The 16,828-nt window shown below is 48.0% G+C and overlaps 2 protein-coding genes across 10 annotated transcripts in view; both read right to left on the bottom strand.

Moving 5' to 3' along the window:
- The window catches only part of muc5fl (mucin 5f-like), a 103,058-nt gene extending 97,328 nt beyond the window's left edge, over positions 1 to 5,730 (bottom strand). Inside the window, exons 1-4 of the mRNA XM_070898729.1 lie at positions 5,726 to 5,730; positions 4,226 to 5,182; positions 2,961 to 3,526; positions 2,429 to 2,899 (exon numbers count right to left, since the gene is read on the bottom strand). Coding sequence (XP_070754830.1) covers positions 2,429 to 2,899; positions 2,961 to 3,526; positions 4,226 to 5,182; positions 5,726 to 5,730 — 1,999 coding nt within the window. The remainder of the gene's footprint in view (positions 1 to 2,428; positions 2,900 to 2,960; positions 3,527 to 4,225; positions 5,183 to 5,725) is intronic.
- Positions 5,731 to 5,734: 4 nt separating this feature from the next.
- LOC139279954 (mucin-2-like) overlaps positions 5,735 to 16,828 on the bottom strand; it is a 242,283-nt gene continuing 231,189 nt past the window's right edge. For 8 of the 9 annotated variants that reach the window (XM_070899303.1, XM_070899305.1, XM_070899304.1 and 5 more), the window contains one exon: positions 5,735 to 5,821. In XM_070899303.1, coding sequence (XP_070755404.1) covers position 5,821 — 1 coding nt within the window. In that variant the 3' untranslated portion in view covers positions 5,735 to 5,820. Of the gene's footprint in view, positions 5,822 to 8,663; positions 8,747 to 16,828 lie in introns of those variants that run through there. The other variant, XM_070899302.1, reaches the window with a different exon arrangement.

The raw sequence follows: 16,828 nt of genomic DNA, 5'->3' as shown, positions 1-16,828 counted from the left end.
CCCCCACCACACACACACCCTCCCCCCCACCACACACACACACCTCCCTCCCTCCCACCACACACACACACCTCCCTCCCCCCACCACACACACACACCCTCCCTCCCCCCACCACACACACACCCTCCCCCCACCACACACACACACACCCTCCCACCACATCCCCCCCCACACACACACACACCTCCTCCCACCACACACCCCCCCTCCCATTGTGCAGGATTGGGCAGAGCTAAACAGACTGCCTTCCTGGGTGAAAAAATGTGGATGATGGAGTTTGGAATGTAAAGATAAAAACATAAAACAATAAAAATGTCTTTGAACAGAAAACAGATCCACAGTAATTCTATAATTATTTGGAGTAGGGCTGGTGGGAAGGGGCCATGTTGCTGATTCAAAATCCTGGAACTCCCTACCAAACAGCACTGTGGGTGTACCTTCAGCACAAGGACTGCAGCGGTTCAAGAAGGCAGCTCACCACCATCTTCTCAAGGGCAATTAGGGATGAGCAATAAATGTTGACCTTGCCAGCGACGCCCATATTCCATGAATGAATAAATAAAAGAAAAAAATGAGGGCACCAGTTTAAGGCCCGGCCCATTTAACTCCCAGGCATCATTATCATGTTGGGGGATAGACCCCCCCCGCCTGAACCCATCGGGAATCATTAGGTGGCCAACAGGCTGGCGTGGGATTTTGCGCAGAAGGTGGTCGCTGCTGGGGACCTAAGGAACATTGAACAGCATTAAGGTAAGTGATCGGGAAGGGGGGGTGTGGGTGGTATCCGGAGGGGATCATAGTCGGGGAAAGGGGAGAAGAACCCAAGGCAGGGGAGGACCAAGGTTTCCTTGAGGTTCTTCCTGGCCCACAAGGACACCATGAAAAAACTCAAATTCAAGCTTACCTGGGCATCATCTGGCCACGCTATATCTTGCTGCCAGATTTCACTGGTGGGTCTGACACAGTACGCCACCTGGGTCAAAACTAAGTCGAGGCCCGAATGATGTCATCGAACCATGACTTTTACCTAGTAACGAGGCCTGCACCTAATCGTGGCGGCCACCTTTCCCGACATCAAAATCAGTGCTGTTAAAATGGTGGCGAGCGCATAGATGTTGGAAAAGCAGCAAGAAGCAGCCAATCGCCATTTTAACCACCCACCTGGCTTTCCCCACTCCCACTGGGCCAGCAGGGTTAAAGTCAGCTGTTTATTTTTAGCCAGTGGATTAAAAAAACGTTTCTCTAATGCCTGTCCTTGAGGTGGTGGCGTTGGGCTTTCTCCTTGAACTGTTGCACTCCTTGTGGCGACATTGCTCCCACAAATGTGTTATGTAAGGAATTCCGCATTTTGTGCGGATACACTCGTACAGGCTGTCATGTATTTAACTATCCTGCAATGACATAGTCATGTAACTGTAACTCATGTACACTGTACCTGTACCCTAGAAATGCACACCCTGACCACAGGGGGTGAACTCGTGGGAGACACTCCTCACCTGGGTTTCCAGGTATAAAAGGGGAGGTCCCACCCAGGGTCAAGACTCCTTGGTCCTGGCAATAAAGGTGAAGGTCACAGAGTGACCCTGTCTGATATATCCATGCCTCATGTGAGTTTGTAGTAAGGTGCAGGGACACTACACAAGCAAGTAGTGTGTTCCAGCACAATATTGACTTGAGTCTTGTAGATTATTGACAGGTGTAGAGGGGTAAGGAGGTGTGCCACTTATCCTAGAATACCTAACCCTCTGACCTGCTCGTTATCATAATGATGATATAGCTAGTAAAGTGACTTCTGATGAACGGTAAACAATCGGACATTGACGATAAGTGACTTGGCGATTATGATGCCAGAAGAGGTCAGGGAGAGGTGGTTGGCCATTTCTTTTTGAAGATAGTCTTTGTCTGGAACTTATTAGCTGATGAATGATAAATCAGTTGAAGATGGTTAGGTCAAGGACATTGCCCTGAGGATCTCTACCAGTGAAGTCCTGAAACTGTGATGATTGACCTCTGACAACCATGAACATCTTCCAGGAGGCTTCTCCCATTGACCTCAGTTTTATTAAGGCTCTTTGATGTCAAAGGCAGTTCTCTCACTGCTTCTCTGGCATTCAGCTTGTTGTGTCCCAATCTAGATCAAGGCTGTGATGAGGCCGAGCTGTTCTGATAGAACAAAAATGAGTGCTGGAAAGCAGGCAATGGTTTAGTAGGTATCACTTAATGGTACTAATGATCAGTTCGTCCATCGCTATGTTGATGAAGGAAGGAGGTTGCTGGGATAGTAATTAGTCAGGTTAGATTTTATCTGCTTGCTATAGATTGGACATTCCTGGGCAATTTACCACATCGTTGGGCAGATGCCTGTATCACAGTGGTACAGGAATAACTTGGCTAAACAGTCTAATAATTTAATGTAGCAACACTTACCAGATGTCAGTATTTGCCCATTTACTTTGCAGAAACAGAGAGATGCTGTTCGTGAGGAAAGAGATGGTGTTATTTGGCTTATTTGGGATGTAGCTACAGAGGTTGCTGAAGTTGTTGTGTTCAATGTAGTGGTCGTGGCTGTTGATGTCTTGCATGTCTCCAATGGTGTTATTTCAGCAGTAGTTGTGGCAGTAACAGAGATTGTCGTAGTTGGAATAGAAGTTGTAGGGGTGACTGTTGATGGTGAGGAAGTAATCAAAGTTATTTGGCTTTGCTCTGATGTTGTTTCAGTGGTCGGAGCTGTTGTGCTCAGTGTAGTGGTCGGAGCTGTTGTGCTCAGTGTAGTGGTCGGAGCTGTTGTGCTCAGTGTAGTGGTCGGAGCTGTTGTTGTGCTCAGTGTAGTGGTCGGAGCTGTTGTTGTGCTCAGTGTAGTGGTCGGAGCTGTTGTTGTGCTCAGTGTAGTGGTCGGTGCTGTTGTTGTGCTCAGTGTAGTGGTCGGTGCTGTTGTTGTGCTCGGTGTAGTGGTCGGTGCTGTTGTTGTGCTCAGTGTAGTGGTCGGAGCTGTTGTTGTGCTCAGTGTAGTGGTCGGAGCTGTTGTTGTGCTCGGTGTAGTGGTCGGATCTGTTGTTGTGCTCAGTGTAGTGGTCGGAGCTGTTGTTGTGCTCGGTGTAGTGGTCGGATCTGTTGTTGTGCTCAGTGTAGTGGTCGGAGCTGTTGTTGTGCTCAGTGTAGTGGTCGGTGCTGTTGTTGTGCTCGGTGTAGTGGTCGGAGCTGTTGTTGTGCTCGGTGTAGTGGTCGGAGCTGTTGTGCTCAGTGTAGTGGTCGGTGCTGTTGTTGTGCTCGGTGTAGTGGTCGGTGCTGTTGTTGTGCTCAGTGTAGTGGTCGGAGCTGTTGTTGTGCTCAGTGTAGTGGTCGGAGCTGTTGTTGTGCTCGGTGTAGTGGTCGGAGCTGTTGTTGTGCTCAGTGTAGTGGTCGGTGCTGTTGTTGTGCTTAGTGTAGTGGTCGGAGCTGTTGTTGTGCTTAGTGTAGTGGTCGGTGCTGTTGTTGTGCTTAGTGTAGTGGTCCGAGCTGTTGTTGTGCTCAGTGTAGTGGTCGGAGCTGTCGTTGTGCTCAGTTTAGTGGTCGGAGCTGTTGTTGTGCTCGGTGTAGTGGTCGGAGCTGTTGTTGTGCTCAGTGTAGTGGTCGGAGCTGTTGTTGTGCTCAGTGTAGTGGTCGGAGCTGTTGTTGTGCTCAGTTTAGTGGTCGGAGCTGTTGTTGTGCTCGGTGTAGTGGTCGGAGCTGTTGTTGTGCTCAGTGTAGTAGTCGGAGCTGTTGTTGTGCTCAGTGTAGTGGTCGGAGCTGTTGTTGTGCTCAGTGTAGTGGTCGGTGCTGTTGTTGTGCTCAGTGTAGTGGTCGGAGCTGTTGTTGTGCTCAGTGTAGTGGTCGGAGCTGTTGTTGTGCTCAGTGTAGTGGTCGGTGCTGTTGTGCTCGGTGTAGTGGTTGGAGCTGTTGTTGTGCTCAGTGTAGTGGTCGGAGCTGTTGTTGTGCTCAGTGTAGTGGTCGGAGCTGTTGTTGTGCTTAGTGTAGTGGTCGGAGCTGTTGTTGTGCTCAGTGTAGTGGTCGGTGCTGTTGTTGTGCTCAGTGTAGTGGTCGGAGCTGTTGTTGTGCTCAGTGTAGTGGTCGGAGCTGTTGTTGTGCTCAGTGTAGTGGTCGGAGCTGTTGTTGTGCTTAGTGTAGTGGTCGGAGCTGTTGTTGTGCTCAGTGTAGTGGTCGGAGCTGTTGTTGTGCTCAGTGTAGTGGTCGGTGCTGTTGTTGTGCTCAGTGTAGTGGTTGGAGCTGTTGTTGTGCTCAGTGTAGTGGTCGGAGCTGTTGTTGTGCTCAGTGTAGTGGTTGGAGCTGTTGTTGTGCTCAGTGTAGTGGTCGGTGCTGTTGTTGTGCTCGGTGTAGTGGTCGGTGCTGTTGTTGTGCTTAGTGTAGTGGTCGGAGCTGTTGTGCTCAGTGTAGTGGTCGGAGCTGTTGTGCTCGGTGTAGTGGTCGGAGCTGTTGTTGTGCTTAGTGTAGTGGTCGGTGCTGTTGTTGTGCTCGGTGTAGTGGTCGGTGCTGTTGTTGTGCTTAGTGTAGTGGTCGGAGCTGTTGTGCTCAGTGTAGTGGTCGGAGCTGTTGTGCTCGGTGTAGTGGTCGGAGCTGTTGTTGTGCTCGGTGTAGTGGTCGGAGCTGTTGTTGTGCTCAGTGTAGTGGTCGGAGCTGTTGTTGTGCTCGGTGTAGTGGTCGGATCTGTTGTTGTGCTCAGTGTAGTGGTCGGTGCTGTTGTTGTGCTCAGTGTAGTGGTCGGAGCTGTTGTTGTGCTCAGTGTAGTGGTCGGTGCTGTTGTTGTGCTCAGTGTAGTGGTCGGAGCTGTTGTTGTGCTCAGTGTAGTGGTCGGAGCTGTTGTTGTGCTCAGTGTAGTGGTCGGAGCTGTTGTTGTGCTCAGTGTAGTGGTCGGTGCTGTTGTGCTCGGTGTAGTGGTTGGAGCTGTTGTTGTGCTCAGTGTAGTGGTCGGAGCTGTTGTTGTGCTCAGTGTAGTGGTCGGAGCTGTTGTTGTGCTTAGTGTAGTGGTCGGAGCTGTTGTTGTGCTTAGTGTAGTGGTCGGAACTGTTGTTGTGCTCAGTGTAGTGGTCGGTGCTGTTGTTGTGCTCGGTGTAGTGGTCGGTGCTGTTGTTGTGCTTAGTGTAGTGGTCGGAGCTGTTGTGCTCAGTGTAGTGGTCGGAGCTGTTGTGCTCGGTGTAGTGGTCGGAGCTGTTGTTGTGCTCGGTGTAGTGGTCGGAGCTGTTGTTGTGCTCAGTGTAGTGGTCGGAGCTGTTGTTGTGCTCAGTGTAGTGGTCGGAGCTGTTGTTGTGCTCAGTGTTGTGGTCGGAGCTGTTGTTGTGCTCAGTGTAGTGGTCGGAGCTGTTGTTGTGCTCAGTGTAGTGGTCGGAGCTGTTGTTGTGCTCGGTGTAGTGGTCGGAGCTGTTGTTGTGCTCAGTGTAGTGGTCGGATCTGTTGTGCTCAGTGTAGTGGTCGGAGCTGTTGTTGTCTTGCTTGCTGGTGCTGTCTCAACAGTAGTTGTAGCAGTGACAGAGACTGTTTTAGTTGGAATAGAAGTTGTGGGGGTGACTGTTGTTTCTGAGGAAGTACTCTGTGTTGCTTCACTTCGTTCTGATGTACTTTCGGTTGAGGTAGAGGTGGAAGTGCTAGATGCCGTGGTTGGAGTTGTTGTTTCGAAGGTTAGTGTTGTACTGGGGACTGTGGAGGTCTTAGGAGTATATGGGTAAACTTTTCTGCTTATTGTGCCATTCACACCGCATGTTGCTTTGATGCATCCTCCAATCCCGTCCGTTGTATGGTAGATAATATCACCATCATGGAAGGTTTTTCCATCATAAACGCAGGTGCACTCTGACAAGGTAAAATAGAAATAAAGACATAAACAACATTCTATCAAATGGGTTATTGATAAACCAGTAAAATATCTAAGAGGAGTACATTACGTAGAATGAACCTACCCGATTTGTTATAGGTGCACTGTATTTCACTGTTTTTACACTTGCTAAAAAAATTAACACAATATAATGGTTACATAGGAACATACGAAAAAGGACAGACAGGTAAAGACCATCTGGACCACCGAGCCTGTCCTACACGTTACTTATTTTCATATTTCTACGCGTACTTTAGTTTAATAAAATTCAATAAAATCGCTCTAGGTTTTTGTTATAATGGCTTCACGTCACTTGCCATAATTTAACATTTTGACAGTGTTATGGATATATAAGGAAGCATGGAATGAGAACAGGTTATTGGCCCATGAAGAACATTGTTGGGTGTCCAACCGAGCAACACCACCACAGAGTTTCCCAAAATTAACATTTTATGTAAAGCATCATTCCATAATCTATTGCAATAGAAAAATCAGCTGCATAGATCTATACTTTACACAATTGTGTGATTTCTACATAAATATGTACAAGGATTACAGAGGATTATATTGGATATACGACACAGAAAGAGGCCATGCTGGCGTTTATGCTCCACTCGAGCCTCATCAAACTCTATCAGCATAACCCTCTATTCCATTCTCCCTCATACGATTGTCAGGCCTCCCCTTAAATGCATCGATACTATTCGCTTCAACCACTCCCTGTGGTAATGAGTTCCACATTCTCACCACTCTCTGGGTAAAGAAGTTTCTTCTAAATTGTCTATTTGGTTTCTTGGTGACTATCTTATAATTAGGCCTCTAGTTATGCTCTTCCCCACAAGTGAAAATATTCTCTCTGTATCCACTCTATCAAAATCTTTCATAAATTTAAAGACATCTATTAGGTCACCCCTCAGCCTTATTTTTTCAAGAGAAAAAAAAGAGACCCAGCCTGTTCATCCTTTCCCGATATGAATACCCTTGCATTTCTGGTATCATCCTTGTAAATCCTCTCTGCACCCTCTCCAGTGCCTCTATATCCTTTTTATAATATGGCGACCAGAACTGTGTGCAGTGTGATCTAACCAAAGTTCGATACAGGTTTAGCATAACTTCCCTACTTTTCAATTCTATACCTCTAGAAATAAATCCTAGTGCTTGGTTTGCTTTTTTATGGCCTTGCCAACCTGTGTCACAACGTTTAGTGATTTGTGTGTTTGTACTCCGAGATCCCTTTGTTCCTCTACTCCACCTAAACTCGCACCCTCCAAGTAATGTGACCTTCCTATTCTTTCAATCAAAATGTAATACGTCCCATTTATCTGTGTTGAATTTCATTTGCCAATTATATGCCCATTCTGCAGGTTTATTAATGCCCTCCTGTAATTTGTTGCAGTCCTCCTCAGTATTGACTATTTCCCCAATTTGGTGTCATCCGCAAATTTAGAAATTGTGTTTTTGATTCCAAAGTCTAAATCGTTAGTTTAAATTGTCAACAGTATTGGTCCCAGCACTGATCCTTGTGGAACATCACTACCCACCTTCAGCCACTGTGAATAGCTACCCTTTACTCCTACTCTCTGCTTTCTGTCTTGAAGCCAGCTAGCGATCCATTCTGCTACTTGTCCCTTGACTCCACATTCTCTGACCTTGTTCATCAGTCTATTATGGGGTACTTTATCGAAGGCCTTTTGAAAATCGAGAGAAATTATATCTACTGCATTACCATTGTCTACTCTCTGTTACCTCTTCAAAAAATTCAATGAAGTTGGTCAAGCAACACTTTTCCTTTTGAAATCCATGCTGACTATTCATTATTATATTTTTGGTTTCTAGATGTTCTTCTATTTTCTCATTTAGTAACGATTCCATTATTTTTCCTACCACTGATGTTAAGCTGACTGGTCTATAATTCCCTGGACATGCTCTATCCCCTTTCTTAAATATAGGTATTACGTTAGCTATCTACCAGTCCTCTGGCACTACACCTTTTTCTAATGAATTATTAAATATGTGTAGTAATGCCGCTTTTAAAATGTGTAGTTTTATCTTATTTTGATTTTGATTAGTTTAACATATCCCCTCTTTTTATTTTAAATGCAATTATCTTGTTACTAATCTCATCATCCAATGTCATGTCCACCTGTTCTATCTCCGAGTAACCGTGACCATCTTTAAAAAAGGGGACAAGTCCAACTGCAGAAAAAACAGAGGACTCTCTGTTATCAACCACTGGGAAAGTCGTCGCTAGAATCCTCAACAGTTTTTTCCCTGTGGTTGAGGAGCTCCTCCCAGAGTCACAGTGCGGATTTCATCCCCTACGGGGTACAACGGAAATGATTTTTACAGCACGACAGCTGCAAGAAAAATACAGGGAACAGCACCAACCCTTGTACATGGCCTTCTTTGACCTTACAAAGGCCATTAACACTGTCAACCGCGAGGGACTATGGAGTGTCCTCCTCCGTTTCGGATGCCCCCAAAGGTTCATCACCATCCTCTGCCTGCTCCACGACAACATGCAAGCCGTGATCCTTACCAATGGATCAATTACAGACCTAATCCACGACCGGACCGGGGTCAAACAGGGCTGTGTCATTGCGCCAACCCTCTTCTCAATCTTCCTCGCTGCCATGCTCCACCTCACACTCAACAAGCTCCCCAGAGTGGAACTAAACTGAAGGACCAGTGGGAACCTGTTCAACTGTTGCCGTCTCCAGGACCATCCCTGTCATGTTTGTAACCTTCACATAACTGTAACCTTTATGTAACAACACTGTACACTGTATATACCTGAGTAATACACACCTTGATCACAGGGGGTGAACTTGTGGGAGACACTCCTCACCTGATCATCCAGGTATATAAAGGGAGGTCCCACGCAGGGTCATCACTTCTTGGTTCTGGGAATAAAGGTTCAGGTACAGAGTGACCTTGTCTGCAGTACATGTTCGTGTGATTCTATAGTAAGGTGTAAGGACACTACATTTGGCGACGAGAAACGGGAATCTACGACCCACGAGGATGGCCACCGGTAGCACAGAGGAATGGTACTGTGTTGGTGAGGACTGGGACAATTTTGTTGAGAGGCTCCAGCAGAGCTTTGTCACGAAGGACTAGCTGGGAGAGGAAGTGGCTGGCAAGCGGAGGGTGCATCTACTGACCAGCTGTGGATCCAAGACGTATGTGCTGATGAAAGACCTGCTTGCACCCAAGAAGCCGGTGGACAAGTCCTTTGAAGAGCTCAGCACTCTGATCGGTGAGCACCTCAAACCGGCGAGCAGTATAGACATGGCCCAACACCGGTTCTATACACACCTGCGTCGGGAGGGACAAAGCATATCGGACTTTGTTGCGTACCTTCGGCATTTGGCCAGCCTCTGTAAGTTCACAGACGCCTGCAGGGGGAAGATGTTAAGGGATTTCTTAATTGAGGGAATTGGGCATGCCGGGATTTTCAGGAAGCTTATTGAGACCAAGGAATTGACTTTGGAAAGGGCAACGCCGATAGCTCAGACCTTCATGGCAAGGGAAGAGGAGACCAAGATAATTTACGCGTGCAGCCCTGGTTCCAACGCGGCGATGGATCAGGGAGTTAACATTGTAAACGAGACGCAGAACCCCGCAGGCAGGCAAGGGCAATTCGACACCGCCCAGGCAGCAACAGACTCTAGGGTGGGCCAGCAACAGGGAAATTGGCAGGGGGATCGGCAATTCACGCCATCACATGGGACAATGCGTCCCGGGATGGGACCATTGACACTCAGCAACAGCTCAGGAGTAATCAAAGAGACAATCAGAGGGGAATGCCTGTTAACAGTTCACAACAATCTCAGCTGATGCTGGAGGTGCAATGGCAGACATGCTGCGAAAACCTGTAGGTTTCAACAATTTATCTGTAGAAACTGTAACTTCAGTGGACATCTGGCCAGAATGTGCAGAAAGCCCATAAGCAAGGCTAGTTTACGAGGCAGAGGAACCAGACGAGGGGTCTGCAAGGCAGGGTGATGCTTGGGGCCAAGCTATTGACGCTGAAGTCCAGCGGGTTCATGTGGCAGACGTCCACAGCTTGTATACCAAAACACCACCTATGATGATAAAAGTTCTATTAAATGGCATCTCGGTACGCATAGAGCTGGACACAGGAGCCAGCCAGTCACTTATGAGTGCCCAACAATTTGAAAAACTATGGCCACTCAAAGCTATCAGGCCCAAACTGGAACGCATTGACACGCAGCTACGGACGTACACCAGAGAGATCGTCCCAGTACTAGGCAGTGCAAACTTGGTGGTCACACACAATGGATCGGAGAAGCGGCTGCCACTCTGGATTGTCCTGGGGAATGGTCCCGCGCTCTTGGGGAGGAGCTGGCTAGCCGAGATGAACTGGAAATGGGGGCATGTGCACGTCATTTCATCTGTGGAGCGGAATTCACGCTCACAGGTCCTACAGAAATTCGAGCCACTTTTTCAACCAGGTGTCGGGATCTTTAAGGGCACCAAAGTAGTGATACGCATCACCCCGGACGCCAGACCAGTGCACCACAAAGCCAGAGCCGTGCCGTATGTGATACATGAGTTGGACAGGCTGCTAAGAGAGGGCATAATTTCGCGCATTGAATTCAGTGACTGGGCAAGCCCCATCGTTCCTGTCCTTAAAGCGACTACAAGGCCACCATCAACTGAGTGTCACCACAGGACCAATACCCGCTTCCAAGAGCAGAGGATCTTTTTGCCACACTGGCAGGTGGCAAGCTGTTCACCAAGTTGGACCTCACTTCAGCTTACATTACTCAGGAACTGGCTGAAGAATCCAAGCTTCTGACCACCATCACTACGCACAAGGGGCTATTCTTTTACAACAGGTGTCCGTTTGGCATTCGATCAGTGGCCGCTATCTTCCAGAGGAATATGGAAAGCCTGCTCAAATCCATCCCTGGAACAATCGCATTCCAAGATGACATCCTTATCACGGGTCGAGACACTGAGGAACACCTCCACAACCTGGAGGAGATCCTACGCCGACTGGACCAAGTAAGCTTGCGACTAAAGAAGTCCAAGTGTGTGTTTTTGGCTCCAGAGGTTGAGTTTTTGGCAAGGAGGGTTGCCGCAGACAGGATCCGGTCTACCGAATCCAAAACAGAGGCGATCCGTCGTGCGCCCAGGCCCGACAACACATCGGAGTTGCGGTCATTTCTGGGACTATTGAACTACTTCGGGAACTTTCTGAAGAACTTAAGCACATTGTTGGAGCCGCTGCACATGCTCCTGCATAACGGTTGTGAATGATTTTGGGGGGACTGTCAAGAATGGGCTTTCAATCGGGCGCAGAATCTGCTTTGTTCTAACAAGCTGTTGACCTTGTAGAACCACTGTAAGAAACTGGTTTTAATGTGTGATGCTTCATCCTATGGGGTTGGGTACGTGTTGCAGCAGAGTAATGATGAGGGTCAACTCCAACCTGTGGCTTATGCCTCCAGGTCGCTCTCCCAGGCAGAACGGGGATATGAGATGGTTGAAAGGAGGCACTCGTATGTGTCTACGGGGTGAAAAAGATGCAACAGTACCTTTTCGGCAGAAGGTTAGAGTTAGAAACGGACCAAAAACTGTTAACATCCCTGTTGTCCGACATCAAGGCTGTCAATGCCAATGCGTCAGCTCGCATACAGCGGTAGGCCCTCACGCTGGCTGCGTATGACTACACCATATGACACCGGCCAGGTACCGAAAATTGCGCTAACGCGCCCAGCAGGCTCCCACTGGCGACCACCGAGGGGGCGTCGGAACAAAGTGCGGAGATGGTCATGGCCGTTGAGGCTTTCGACACCGCAGGCTCCCCCATCTCAGCCCACCAGATCAAAATCTGGACCAACAGAGATCCCCTCCTATCCCTGATAAAGAAATGTGTCCTGACTGGGGATTGGGCGCCCGCACACGGAGCGTGCCCGAGGAGGTCAGGCTGTTTCACAGACAGATGGATGAGCTCTCCATCCATGCCGACTGCCTGCTATGGGGCAGCCTGGTAGTCATGCCCCAGAAAGGAAGGGAAGCATTCATCAGGGAACTCCACAGCGAGCACCCAGTCATCGTGCTAATGAAGGCCATTGCCCGGTCACATGTATGGTGGTCGGGAATTGACTCAGACCTGGAACACTGGGTTCGCAGGTGCACGACGTGTGCTCAGTTGGGAAATGCCCCCAGGGAGGCCCCACTCAGCCCGTGGTCCTGGCCCACAAGGCCATGGTCACGTATTCACGTAGACTACGCGGACCTGTTCATGGGAAAAATGTTCTTGATTGTTGTCGATGCATAGTCGAAATGGATCGAGTGCATCATACTTAATTCGTGCACGACATCCGCCACTGTGGAAAGTCTGCATACAGTCTTTGCGACCCACGGCCTGCCGGACATCCTGGTTTGCGATAATGGCCCGTGTTTCACTAGCTTTGAATTCCAGGAGTTTAGTCGGGTAATGGTATCAAACACGTCAGGACAGCACCATTCAAGCCGGCTTCCAATGGCCAGGCGGAACGTGCGGTTCAAATCATAAAACAGGCATGCTCCAGATTCTCCCTTCAGTACCACCTATCACGTCTCCTGCTGGCCTATAGGTCCCGCCCGCATTCGCTCACGGGAATCCCGCCCGCGGAACTACTCATGAAACGCACGCTTAAAACGCGGCTGTCCCTCATTCACCCAGACCTGTCAAGACATTGTTGAGGGTAAGCGCCAGTTCCAAATCGAGTGCCATAATCGCAACTCAGTGGGGAGATGCATGGAAATTGATGACCCTGTATTCGTTCTTAATCATGCTTTGGGACCCAAGTGGCTTGAGGGTACTGTAATTGGTAAAGAGGGGAAAAGGATCACAGTGGTCAGACTTAACAATGGGCAGATATGCCGTAAACATCTGGACCAAGTAAAGAAAAGGTTCAGCATGGAAACTGAGGAACCTGAAGAAGATCATGAGATGTCACCCACACCACTGCCAGTGAACGAGCAACAAGGACATTCGCCAGCATGCACAGTCCCTGCGGCCAGCCCGGAATCACCTCAGGCAACAGAGACGCATGCCAAGGTGCAATAACCAGAGCCCCAACTGCGGCGCTCCACAAGAGAACGTCGACCGTCTGAAAGACTCAACCTTTGACCCAAAGACGTTGGGGGGAGGTGATGTCATGTTTGTAACCTTCACATAACAACACTGTACAGTGTATACATCTGAGTAATGCACACCTTGACCACAGGGGGTGAACTTGTGGGAGACACTCCTTACCTGGTCATCCAGGTATATAAAGGGAGGTCCCACGTAGGGTCCTGGGAACAAAGGTTCAGGTCATGTAGTGACCTTGTCTGCAGTACATGCCTCGTGTGATTCTATAGTAAGGTGTAAGGATACTACAGTCCCAACCTCTGTCCTCGAGCTACAGAACACGGACTACGCTTGCGTCTACGCACATTCAGAGGCTGAACTCCAAGTCATAGTCAACATCTTCACTGAGGCGTACGAAAGTATGGGCCTTGTACTAAACATCCGGAAGACAAAGGTCCTCCACCAGCCTGTCCCCGCCGCACAACACTGCTCCCCAGTCATCAAGATCTACGGCGCAACCCTGGACAACGTGGACCATTTCCCATACCTCGGGAGCCTCTTATCAACAAGAGCAGACATTGACGACGAGATTCAACACTGCCTCCAGTGCGCCAGTGCAGCCTTCGGCCGCCTGAGGAAAAGTGTGTTCGAAGATCAGGCCCTCAAATCTGCCACCAAGCTCATGGTCTACAGGGCTGTAGTAATACCCGTCCTCCTGTATGGCTCAGAGACATAGACCATATACAGTAGACACCTCAAATTGCTGGAGAAATATCACCAACGATGTCTCTGCAAGATCCTGCAAATCCCCTGGGAGGACAGACGCACCAAAGTTAGCGTCCTCGACCAGGCCAACATCCCCAGCATTGAAGCACTGACCACACTCAACCAGCTCCGCTGGGCGGGCCACATTGTTCGCATGTCTGACACAAGACACCCAAAGCAAGCGCTCTACTCTCTACTTGGAACTCCTTCACAGCAAACGAGCCCAAGGTCGGCAGAGGAAATGTTTCAAGAACACCCTGAAAGCCGCCTTGATAAAATGCAACATCCCCACTGACACCTGGGAGTCCCTGGCCAAAGACTGCCCTAAGTGGAGGAAGTGCATTTGGGAGGGCGCTGAGCACCTCGAGTCTCATCGCCGAGAGCATGCAGAAACCAAGCATAGACAGTGGAAGGAGCGTGCAGCAAACGAGTCCCACCCACGCTTTCCCTCAACAACTCTCTGTCCCACCTATGACAGAGACTGTAATTCCCATATTGAACTGTTCAGTCACCTGAGAACTCACTTTTAGAGTGGAAGCAAGTCTTCCTCGATTCCGAGGGGCTGCCTATGATGATGATGAAATACTGAAGCAAAATAATTATTTAATATTTCTGCCATCTCTCTGTCGTTACCTGTGGTATTATCCTGTCTATCCCCATTCCCATCCCAACCTTTCTTTTTTTAAAAATTGATGTGCCTGTAAAATATTTTACTATTTTGTTTTATAGAAACATAGAAAATAGGTGCGGGAGTAGGCCATTCGGCCCTTCGAGCCTGCATCACGATTCAATAAGATCATGGCTGATCATTCACCTCAGTACCCCTTTTCTGCTTTCTCTCCATACCCCTTGATCCCTTTAGCTGTAAGGGCCATATCTAACTCCCTCTTGAATATATCCAATGAACTGGCATCAACAACTCTCTGCGGCAGGGAATTCCACAGGTTAACAACTCTCAGTGAAGAAGTTTCTCCTCATCTCAGTCCTAAAAGGCCTACCCCTTATCCTAAGACTGTGTCCCCTGGTTCCAAACTTCCCCATCATCGGGAACATTCTTCCTGCATCTAATCTGTCCAGTCCCGTCAGAATCTTGTAAGTTTCTATGAGATCCCCTCTCATTCTTCTAAACTCCAGTGTATAAAGGCCCAGTTGATCCAGTCTCTCCTCATATGTCAGTGCTGCTATCCCAGGAATCAGTCTGCTGAACCTTCACTGCACTCCCTCAATAGCAAGAACGTCCTTCCTCAGATTAGGAGACCAAAACTGAACACAATATTCCAGGTGAGGCCTCACCAAGGCCCTGTACAACTGCAGTAAGACCTCCCTGCTCCTATACTCAAATCCCCTAGCTATAAAGGCCAACATACCATTTGCCTTCTTCACCGCCTGCTGTACCTGCATGCCAACTTTCAATAACTGATGAACCATGACACCCAGGTCTCGTTGCATTTCCCCTTTTCCTAATCTGCCGCCATTCAGATAGTATTCTGCCTTCGTGTTTTTGCCCCCAAGGTGGATAACCTCACATTTATCCACATTATACTGCATCTGCCATGTATTTGCCCACTCGCCTAACCTATCCAAGTCACCCTGCAGCCTCTTAGCGTCCTCCTCACAGCTCACACCGCCACCTAGTTTCGTGTCATCTGCAAACTTGGAGATATTACACTCCATCATTTAAATCATTAATATATATTGTAAAGAGCTGGGGTCCCAGCACTGAGCCCTGCAGCACTCTACTAGTCACTGCCTGCCATTCTGAAAAGGACCCGTTTATCCCGGCTCTCTGCTTCCTGTCTGCCAACCAGTTCTCTATCCACGTCAGTACATTACCCCAATACCACATGCTTTAATTTTGCAGACCAATCTCTTATGTTGGACCTTGTCAAAGGCCTTTTGAAAGTCCAAATACATCACATCCACTGGTTCTCCCTTGTCCACTCTACTAGTTACATCCTCAAAAAATTCCAGAAGATTTGTCAAGCATGATTTCCCTTTCATAAATCCATGCTAACTTGGACTGATCCTGTCACTGCTTTCCAAATGCGCTGCTATTTCATCTTTAATAATTGATTCTAACATTTTCCCCACAACTGATGTCAGGCTAAACAGTCCATATGTACCCGTTTTTTCCTCTCCTTCCTTTCTTAAACAGTGGTGTTACATTAGCTACCCTCCAGTCCATAGGAACTGATCCAGAGTCGATAGACTGATGGAAAATGACCACCAATGCATCCACTATTTCTATGGCCACTTCCTTAAGTACTCTGGGATGCAGACTATCAGGTTCCGGAGATTTATCAGCCTTCAATCCCATCAATTTACCCAACTCAATTTCCCGCTTTATAAGGATATCCTTCAGCTCCTCCTTCTCACTAGACTCTCGGTCCCCTAGTATTTCCGGAAGGTTATTTGTGTCTTCCTTTGTGAAAACAGAACCAAAGTATTTGTTTAACTGGTCCGCCATTTTTTTGTTTCCCATTATAAATTCACCTGAATCTGACTGCAAGGGACCTACGTTTGTTTTTACTAATCTTTTTCTCTTCACATATCTATAGAAGATTTTGCAGTCAGTTTTTATGTTCCCAGCAAGCTTCCTCTATTTTCCCCCTCCTAATTAAACCCTTTGTCCTCCTCTGCTGTATTACAAAATTCTCCCAGTCCTCAGGTTTGCTGCTTTTTCTGGCCAATTTATATGCTTCTTCCTTGGATTAAACACTGTACTTAATTTCCCTTGTTAGCCACGGTTGAGCCACCTTCCCCGTTTTATTTTTTACTCCAGATAGGGATGTACAATTGTTGAAGTTCATCCATGTGATCTTTAAATGTTTGTCATTACCTATCCACCATCAACCCTTTAAGTATCACTCGCCAGTCTATTCTAGCCAAGTCACGTCTCATACCATCGAAGTTACCTTTCCCCAAGTTCAGGACCCTAGTCTCTGAATTAACTGTGTCACTCTCCATCTTAATAAAGAATTCTACCATATTATGGTCACTTTTCCCCCAAGGGGCCTCGCACAACAAAATTGTTAATTAGTCCTTTCTCATTACACATCACCCAGGATGGCCAGCCCTCTAGTTGGTTCCTCGACATATTGGTCTAGGAAACCATCTCTAATATACT

This window comes from Pristiophorus japonicus, chromosome 14 (genome assembly GCF_044704955.1).
Source record: "Pristiophorus japonicus isolate sPriJap1 chromosome 14, sPriJap1.hap1, whole genome shotgun sequence".
NCBI lineage: Eukaryota > Metazoa > Chordata > Chondrichthyes > Pristiophoridae > Pristiophorus > Pristiophorus japonicus.
Note: the sequence above shows the minus strand (reverse complement) of the source record. Positions and strands in the feature narration are given on the sequence as shown.